The sequence below is a fragment of the Lolium perenne genome, chromosome 6 (assembly GCF_019359855.2).
Source record: "Lolium perenne isolate Kyuss_39 chromosome 6, Kyuss_2.0, whole genome shotgun sequence".
In the NCBI taxonomy this organism is placed as follows: domain Eukaryota; kingdom Viridiplantae; phylum Streptophyta; class Magnoliopsida; order Poales; family Poaceae; genus Lolium; species Lolium perenne.
The window spans coordinates 31,406,544-31,416,213 of NC_067249.2; the positions used below are offsets into that span (position 1 = coordinate 31,406,544).

A 9,670-nucleotide genomic window follows, 5' to 3' on the forward strand; every position below is an offset into this window, starting at 1 on the left:
CCATGAGAAAACAAAGCTTCTGATACTTCTTTCATCACACTATTGAAATTGACATGTACTATGACTGACTGGGATGATCGTTGCAAATTCCATGCAATATTCCGTTTCCAAAGCAAAAGGATATTGTATAACACATGAATGATGTGATAGGTGTGAGTGATATAGCTATCTCTGTCACTCGGGTAAAGAGTAAATTTCACGACAAAGTTTCATTTAACTATACATACTTCTTAGCAGTAAAATGACAACTTGTGAGGTAATCGCTCGTAACAGGTCCATCTCGTTTTGTTTATTTCTATATTTTAAAGCTCGTAGCTGACATGCACAGAAGTATGGCAAAAAAAGAGACAGGGTCATCTGTTAAGATCTACAAGATATAATTAAAAAAACAAAAGCTTATGTAAAGAAAATAAGATGCCGCATTTGACGCCCTTCGATGCATTTGCCACAGCACTAGAAAAATTGTCTGCAATTCGCTACAGCTACTGTATTCATCGAGTCGACATACTTACAAACAATAAAGCGTCCAGCTCAACTTTACACGTCTACCAGGGAAAAAAAGAGCTAGAAAGGGGGGGCCGTGTATATCTACAGAGGAAAAAGGGGAGGTAACTGCAGTAGTATTCCAAGTCCATGGCGTTACTAAGTGCTGAAAGCAGTTATGTACGAAACCACGACGGTGATGTCGTCCAGCTTTCCGCCGTAGTACCGGTGCCCAGCTTCTTGGGCTGCGGTCGAGAATGGCGTCTGCCTGTCCGACTCTTTCGCACGCTGGCGTGCGAGAGCAGCTATCTTCTGAGCAGTCACTTGGGGTTCCAGGCCAGCTCTGGTCGCATGGACCACCACTGCCGCTATATCATTGTTGTACAGGTTGTCAAACAACCCATCTGTGCCAGCAACAACTACGTCACCGGACGCAACAGGTACCTTGAACACCTGGAGACACCGTAAGTGATCACAATCCAAGTATTTTGTAACACTAGTCTGCATACGAAAATAACACTCCCAACAGCTCTAGAAAACATGAGCCAATATCCTTTGCAAAATATACTACAAGTGGTGATACACATGGGCATTCGGTTTTGATCTGTCGCAATTGCTAGACTATCCTGTTCTCATGAATGAATACAGCTGCAAGTATAAATATGTTGCATGGACTACAGGATTCCTAATCTAGATGGAAACTGTATGCATTTATTTCATCAGCAAGTACTAGAGTTTAAGCAACCCATCAACACAATGGCTTCCCTATGCAACTTTGCAACAGAATACAAACTATGTTCTCCATTAAAACACACACAAACTATGCATATTTGTTAAAATGAGCAAATCATGTCCATATATACTAATTATGACAAAAATAAATGCACTATGCAGTATATAAATCAGACTGAGGAACCAAAACATGAACTTACCTGCGCAGCGCTAGGCAAGTCACTAGAGTTGCCACTCTCAAGTTGGTAGGGGGTATTGAAATCATGTTGCTGTATAGGTGACTTGAACAATGTGCAGCCATCTCGGATGACTAAAAAGCCACTATCACCAATACTAATTGCCTGTATACCCTGAAATAATTTGCAACCAGATATTAACAATATTGATAAGGCAGCCAATATCTAAGACTAGAATATGTTCAAGAGTCAAGTAAAATTTGTGATAAAATAGTAAAAAGGGGATTTATCATTATATTACCAACAAAGAATTGTGATCAACTCTTAGCTTTTCTTACTGATTCCAAAGCCACAAGGAAATATATTATCATGTCAGAACAAAAATAAACAAGACCAGTAACCAACCTGATCGGTTAAAGCAATGATACATGCGGTCGATGAACCCTTCACTGTTGTGCCACTATGGGCCTTTTCTAGTACCCTTGTAAGATCGATACTGTCTTTTGGCTCTTCTTCTATTGCAGTCAATGCATTAGACATAATATCCCTAGCATATTGACCTGCATCGATACCAAGGTCTGCCCAACCACCAACACCATCAGCTATCCCTATAGCCTGTTCATCCCAAATAAAATGTGCATCCTCGCCACCAGTTTCTTCCTTATCCGGATGTGGTAGATAAGATGACCCAGAAAGAAGCTTCAAGGGCCTATCCGCTAACATGTCCCTGAAATAGTGATCAATTTTTCAGAGCATAATACAAGTACATATATCCAGTCATAACATAATTCGTAACGATACCTAAGACAGGTCATGATGTAGTCCTAGAGCACAATGCACCCGCAAGGCCGCAAGACATGCTACACTGAGTAAACCAGGACACAACTCAAACAGTTGGCAATTTGAAGTTAGCCGTTGTATGTATCAATTAATTGCCATCTTCTCCAGCTGTCCGGTTCTCTGCAGCCCTTGTGGGCCACTTGTGAGATTTAGCTATAGAGTAATACAGTACTACCCTAGATGACAGTAATTTGGAGCTGATTTTTTTTTCTCTGAAACTTCCCAAGCAAAATACTTTTTTTTTGTCTTTGGTACCAGCACTAATTATGTTCTATCATTAGGGCCCATCAAAACCCAAGAGCATGGTATCCCAGTGATATTTTTTTTTAGATAAACAGGACGTGCTTGCCCCAGTTCCCAATTCTACAGAAAACTATAAAGCTGTGTTTGGATGCACACGGAATTAGACTCGGAATTGGGGAATATGGATTTCGAGCCTCCATTTCCGCTGTTTGGATGCGTGTGGATTTTGGGCCTCGAAACGGTGTCTGATTCCAAGCGCCTTTGTGTGCAAAATGGCACTCCCACGATTCGGAGGTCACCCCCGTGCGTACCGCTTCGTCTAGGAACAGAACAGGGCCTCTCGCAGTCTCGCTCGTGGCGGAGAGGGGAGACAGCGAGCGACCCGAAGGAATCAGCGGCCGCCGCACCGGTGAGCTTCTCCCCACACTCCTCTCTCTCTCTCTCTCTCTCTCCCTTCCCCGCCATCTTCTCACCTTCCCCCTCAGAAGCCATCTCGTCGGGCACCCATCCATCTTCTCCTGTTAGCCCGCCCCTAACCCTAGATCGACCGGGCAGCGGGAGTAGTACAGCGGCCTCTCCCTGGCCTCCCGAATCCTCTCTTGTACAACGACCCATCGCATCTTTCTCCTGTTGGGAGCCTGGACCAGAGCATGGAGGGCAGAGGGGATAAAATCGCTGGCCCGTTCAAAGGGCGCGCAGCAGTTCACCGGCTCGAGCGTGGCCGGCCAGAGTTGGAGGAGGTGGATCCTGGGTGAGCGCAGCAGGTCACCGACTGCAGTTGGTTCACTCAGCTAGATCTCCTAGGGAGACAGGGCACAGGTAAATTTATGTTCTTGGCAATCATCCTTTTTTTTCTAAAAACTTCCATTCAGATTTTCATTGCTTGCTGAAAGTAACTAGTTCACTTGGTCGTTTGGCATGAAGATACTTGATGAATCAGTAGCTTTCTTGTGTATGCTATCTACAAGGTGACCAGTAGCACCGGAGAGAGCTGGCTCTCCAACAATCTCAGGACCATTTGGCTTCTCTGCTTACCTGCACTTTGCACAGGCTTATGTTCTTAAGAAAAGGGACACTGCAGTTAGGGTACAGTGATGTGCACATGGCTTCGTCATTACGGACAGCATGAAAGCTACGTCGAACGAGTTTTTCCGGCGGCCTCTCGAAGGAATGCAGAGGTATACCAACCTGATCGACAGCAGCTACCTGGTGTTGCTGGCCATGGCTGCCCGATGTGACCAGCCGAAAATCTGCTGTTAGGAGCGCACACTGTCCTGGTGTATTTCAGAGTGACCTAAACCTACAGCTGGGTAGTTTGGGCATGTTCTACTTGTTCTGGAATTTAATCTGGCTACTTGGTGCCTTGATTTTTTCCTTTGTTGTGAACAGCTGATGGCTTGATCAAAATTCATCTTCCTTTTTTGTATGGAAGCTGTAAAATTTGTTGTACGTGTTTGTCTCGGTCGACTGAACTATGGAGCCGAGTTCGCTTTGGTTGGTACTTGAAAAATATTTTGTGTCTTGTGTGTTGTAGTTCCCACATAAGTCTGTTTATTTCATTGTTATTATGTGTGAAAATAATATATAAACATTCTAATATATACCTACTATTTTCATACTTGTACACAAGTTTATATTGTCCAAAGTGAACAAAACATCCAATTCCACGGTTTGTACATCCAAACCGTAATTAGAATTGGGTGCCACCCTTTGATTCTAACAACAAATACCATACACATCCAAACAACAGAATTTAAGTTAGAAGCCATTTCCTTTCCATCTTGGATTTATTATTCAGTTCCAATTCAGTTCCAACAATACCCAATTCTGTGCATCCAAAGCCTTGCCATGATAACATGCAACCTTAAAGCTGGCAATGCAGACAATGATGGGAACAGTGGCCACCCATGAATCGCACAAGGCATTTCATAAACCCTCAAAACTAAATTGAGCTAGTTTGTTCTTGGTCCAAAGAAAATACAGAATGTATACACTAAGCTACAATGCGTTGATTGTCGAAACAAATACTACTAGATCAAGGAGAGGAAAGAGGAAACATACTTATCTGAGGTGCTGACGGATTTCTCGGGCTGAGATCCATCCGCTTCGCGGGCGGCGGGGCTGAAGGACACCTCCTCCGGCACAGCACCTGTGGCGAAGGAGCGCCCGCCCCCGACGAGCAGCTGCTCCACCAGCAGGCCTGGCCGGGACACGCTGCTCACGGCGCAACGGAACCACCAGGACCCGCCACCGCCTGCCGCGGGCCCTCCCCAGATCCCTAGGAACCCGGCTGGCTCCCTCCCTTGCAACCCGCGCACCGGAGACCGGGCCCCGCCCAGGGCCGGCAGCGCGGCCCTCGGCGCGCCGGCGCCGCCCCGGAGCAACCGCGCGGCCGCGCGCTGAAGAGCGACCGCCAGGGACATCCTGCTGCGGCCAAGACGCTGCCGGAGAGAGACTCCGCCGGGATGGGGAGTGAAACCCTAGCTAGGGCGAGGGAGAGGGAAGAGGAAGGATTGGGGTGCGGGCGGGGCAAAAGGGGGCAACAGTTTTCACATCCCCACTTTGCAAGGAAGGGTTTTTATTTCGAGTACTAGCATAATTAATACCCGTGCGTTGCTACGGGTAGACCAAAGAGCATGTAGAGTCACGTCCCCTAAAGCGTCCCCTAAACGGCGCCGGATTTAGCGCCGGATTTAGCGTTTGGGGGACGCGTTTTTTTCGTGCCGCGTTTGCGGACGTCACTCCCCAGCCGCGTCCCCCAAACAGAATTTGAGATTTTTAAAATTTAATAGAAAACAGTTGAATTCATTCAAACTTGCTATATATTACATAGATTCGAACGAAATTCGATGAAATTTAAACCTAAACCCTAATAGTACTTGCGGCGGCCAGAGGGGTCGTAGTACTGGTGGAAGTTATACATGTCGTCGACGATGAAGTCCTGCTTGCCGCGCTCGTCGGATTCGTCGACGAGCTCGTCCTTCACCGCGCCGCTTGGCCCAGCTTCGCCGTCGTCGGTGAGGTCGACGAGTGGCATCCCAGCGTCGCGGATGGACATGGTGATCACCGCGTCGAGGTCACCCCTCCAGGCATCCTTGTCGTCCAACGACACCATGCATGCCTCGCACAAGCCAGGGGAGTCCTCGGGGTCATCGCTGCTGGCGATGAGGCGCTGCTGTCGCTCGTTCCCCGCCAACTTCGCGGCCTTCGAGGCTTCCTCGTCGTCCTTCTCATCGTTCACCTCCGGCTTCGGGAGGATGAGGGCTCCGTCGGCGCGCCTTTGCTGTTGCCGCGATGGTTCGCGGATGCTGACGCTGCTGCCGCCTCGCCTCCGAATGACGAGAGGTGTCGCGTACTCTGGCTCTTCCTTCACCTCGCGCTTCGGCACGTTGTAGGGCGTGGCGCGGTGCGAGGAAGGCATCGATCGCGCCGGCCCCGAGGAAGAAGAGTTCGAGGAGGACGAGTACGTCCTCCTCGGCTACCAGCGCGCTGCGGACGAAGGAGCTGGTGGCGGCGAAGGCAGCATCTCCAGCCTTGGGGCGCCGTTCTGGATGTCGTCGACGATGTGCTCGAGGGTTCGCCCGGGAACGCCCCAGAAGCGGAGGCACCCCTCCGTGTTCCAGGTGTTCCTCTAGCCGATGAGGCCGTCGGTGCTGTTCATCTCGGCGTCGTGTTGCGCCTGGAAGTAGTCCGCCCACCAGTCGTTGTTACCGGTGGGGGCCCAGGTCGGATCGGGTCACTCCTCGGCGGTGAGGCGAGCCCGCCGGGTCCTGATCGTGTCCCTCCAGCGTTTGTTTCCCGCCGGTGGCGGCGGCGGGACGCTGACCCCGCTGACGGCCATCCTCCAGTCGCCGCTGCTTGGCAGGCGCATGTCCGGCGGGACAAGGTACCGCGCGCGGTACAGCGCCCATGCCTCTGCCACCGTGAGGCTGCCGCGGCCGAAGCCGTTCGCCGCGACGTTCTTGCGGGAGGATGACATTGCGAGCGCCGAGGGAGGAGGTGCGGCAAGAGGAAGGGGTCGCGGTGAGATTGGGAGCGGCGAGATTGGAATGGGGAAAGAAGGAGCGGCGCTCTTATTGTACAATAGTGGCAGGCGAGGCGGCAGCGGGGCGTTGGCCGCAATAAATGCCGGCGCGGATGGCCACACGGCCATGCACGACGAGACACGTCACTGCGTCGTGTAGGAAAGCTGGGCGTCATTAACGTCGCTTGACCGGGGGTAGGCGCCATTAACTTCCGTGTCGCTAGTCGGGCCCGCCACTCCCCGCCTCGCTTTTCGTTGTGTCCGACGTGTCCAGAGTGTTCTCTGTGAACCGGGGACATGCTTGGGTCGCCGGACACCGTATTGGACCGCACCGGACGAAAAGCACCTTTGGGCGCCCGGCTGGAAACGAAATTTTATCCGGCGCCCCCTAAATAACTTTGGAGCCTGCTTTGGGAAACGTGGCTGGAGAAGATGCTCTAACAAATGTAGAACGCAATGTTCTTATACTTCAAATTAAAGTATGTTTATGTCAAAATCGTAGCTCCTAAATTAAACCATCCTAACACTAAATTTGTACGTTGCCAAGCTGCTTTGTCTATGCTTCATAATTAAACCATCACAATGCATGATCGGGAGCAGCGATATACTGTGCGCGACAGACGAGGCGCTTGAGCACAGTAACTGACCGATGTGAGGTCCGGCGGTGTAGCTGAAGCTGGCGGCGCGGGAGTCAAGCTGTCGGGGACTTTCTGACCAGAGTTCGACTGTTTAGCAATTTTTCCCTTCTTTTTCTGGGCCGCGTGCGGTTTCTTTTTTAACTGGACCGGTCTGATCGTGCACGGGCCAGAGACGCCGCGGACGAACAGTCGGTCTATCTTCATTGCGCGACGACGCACGATGTACCAGACCGGTTGCAATTTAATAGTTAAGATAGCAAAAGTGCCCGTGCGTTGCACCGGGAGAAACAAAATCTCAAACCTCCAGTAAATCATCTGTGATGACACTGCTCCTCGGTTCCATCATCGATGTTGATGATCACATTTTCTCCTATTTATAAATAATAACATTATTTACTCCTAAGATAAGCTATGTCAAATAAAGGATAATTCCATTCAGTAGGGATACTCAAATCTTAATAAGTTTAAAAATACAAATTAAGATTTCAGGATACATTAGTTTAAATTTCTTGCTAATATTTTAGTAGCTGGCACCAACAGTCTTCAATTTCACTTGTCCTTCCACTACAAATGCTGCATGGCCAACAGAGGTTTCAGAAAATGCTCTCAATCAACAAGCCTAAACATGCAAATTCTAGTTTAACAAGCAGCTAGGCTAACAACATTAGTTTGATCGGAGGAGTGGTTCACCTAGTCTGTGTCCATCTGAACCTGAATAATTTGCCGTTCCGCTGCAGCCTAAATCAAACAACACATTGGAGTGTACATCAGTCATCACTTTTGACAAATGAACAAACTGTTGATCTGTATTTTGCTGCGTCCGGAAGGAGTGAGAGTGAAGCGCAGCATCCTAGTGTACAGTACAGGCTTCACCTCGGCGACGAGCTGTACTGCGATGCGGCTGCGTCCTAGCAAGTAGAACCTCCTGACCAGGAAGTTGTTGAGGCCGCGTGCACCGCCGCTCTGCGTGTTCGCCTGGACTAAGTTCATGGGCGACACCTCGGTCCTCGGACGAACACGCCGACGATGGACGACAGCGAGGGTCTGCCGCCGCTGTTGTGCCGCGTCCGTCTCTCTCCAGGACTGAGATGGTATGGATAAAGGATATGCTGAGGAGGCCCTGATCGGGTCGGTGGCGCTGCAGGGCTGAGGGTGCGTTCTGCGTTCCCACCACGGCAGCCCGTTGCCGCCTTCGATGTAGTACTATCTACATGAAAACGGTACTGAACCTGTTCTATGAATTGAGGGTGCATGTATTGAACTCCGCCTGCACCAGCGGCATTGGACTTGGCCTGCACCAAAGGCCTTGGTACTCATATTCTCCTCCCAAGGAAACAACAGAAGGGGCGCGCGCTGTGGGACGCATCACTAAACGCCCCGGCTTCCAAGCTGTGAGACGGCGGAAGTTCGATCTCGAGTTGGAGTTTCGCACGATGCATCGTACTCTGGCACAGACTGGCCGTTGCAGCTGTTGCCGTATCGATCCATAAGCGCACGATCCTCGACAAGCTGGTTGCGCTCACCTCCCTCGAGCTGCCAGAAGGCCTTCATTGTGATATACCGCGCCTTCATCGGCGTTGTTGCAACCTTCAAGCTCAAGGAGGTCGACATGGCCATCGTTGCCGATCTGCCACCCACCCCTCCCTGTCGGCATGGGGGTGGCACTTCCGGGGGACCATGGAGCTCGTCGAAGACAACTCCAAGACCGTCGAGATGTTGCGGTTGCTGCGGAAGTAGGCGGGCACATGGAGCTCGAAATCAACCTGCCACCCGGCGGCGCGCACCTGAGTCATCCCAATGGATGGTCTCAAGGTAGGACGGACCGTCGGAGATGGTCTACATGGGCTGCATCCTACCCGTGAGGAAGGGAGGAGACCAGCTGTACATGACCAACCTAATGGGAAACGTAGCCGGCGTTCAAGTGCTACGGAGGACGGCGGCGGAAGGTGACGCGCCATGGGGGCGAGCTAGGGTTTCACGGTGCGACGCTTTTGGGTCGACTATTTATGTTGCCTAGGTTTACCAAAGGGATCGGTGTCCCATGGTCTCGTGTTCTGACCTGAGTCTCAATGGTAAAATAACCTGACGTGCGGCGTTAGGAGTTCGTTCGCTGAACGATTGCTCGACGCGACGATACGAACGGATCTGATCGGCAACCTCTGTCTTTTTTTTTTTTGAGATGGCAACCTCCGTCGATCAGGGAAAAGAAGCGGGCCAAGGCAAACCAAGTGACACCCAGCCATATGTTTATTGGGTCGTTTAATACACAGCCCACCCACAGCATGGAACAAAGCCAGCCCAGAGCGTTCGCCCAACACGAGCGATCTATCGATGGGAACCAAGCGAACCGGTTTTCACTTAACGGTGGCAAACATTGTAAATTTTCCAATCTCAGGTTAGCGACTGAGGGGCAAACTCGGTAAGAAAAAAGTAGGAGGCTTCGTTCGAAAAACAAAAACAGAAGAACTGAACCGGTATCAGGGCAGTTTCCTGTATTATGCGATTTGGTGGGAGGGTAAAACGGTCCTAAAAAA

General features: G+C 50.4%; 1 protein-coding gene across 1 annotated transcript; it reads right to left on the reverse strand.

The window, feature by feature from the left end:
• Positions 1 to 437: 437 nt before the first annotated feature.
• On the reverse strand, positions 438 to 4,984 carry LOC127308413 (probable protein phosphatase 2C 55). Its single transcript, XM_051339235.2, has 4 exons — positions 4,536 to 4,984; positions 1,797 to 2,118; positions 1,416 to 1,565; positions 438 to 936 (listed from the first exon to the last, which is right to left on the reverse strand). The coding sequence occupies exons 1-4, from the start codon at positions 4,895 to 4,897 to the stop codon at positions 643 to 645; spliced, it is 1,128 nt and encodes a 375-aa protein (XP_051195195.1). The 5' UTR covers positions 4,898 to 4,984; the 3' UTR covers positions 438 to 642.
• Positions 4,985 to 9,670: the final 4,686 nt, after the last annotated feature.

Bases quoted from the DNA above. Each gene is read 5' to 3' on its own strand.
- LOC127308413 (XM_051339235.2), bottom strand. From the start codon at position 4,897: ATGTCCCTGGCGGTCGCTCTTCAGCGCGCGGCCGCGCGGTTGCTCCGG. The intron at 1,566-1,796 runs GTTGGTTACTGG...AAATTATTTCAG, and splicing joins TCATTGCTTTAACCGATCAG to GGTATACAGGCAATTAGTAT. The intron at 937-1,415 runs GTAAGTTCATGT...CGGTGTCTCCAG, and splicing joins ACTTGCCTAGCGCTGCGCAG to GTGTTCAAGGTACCTGTTGC.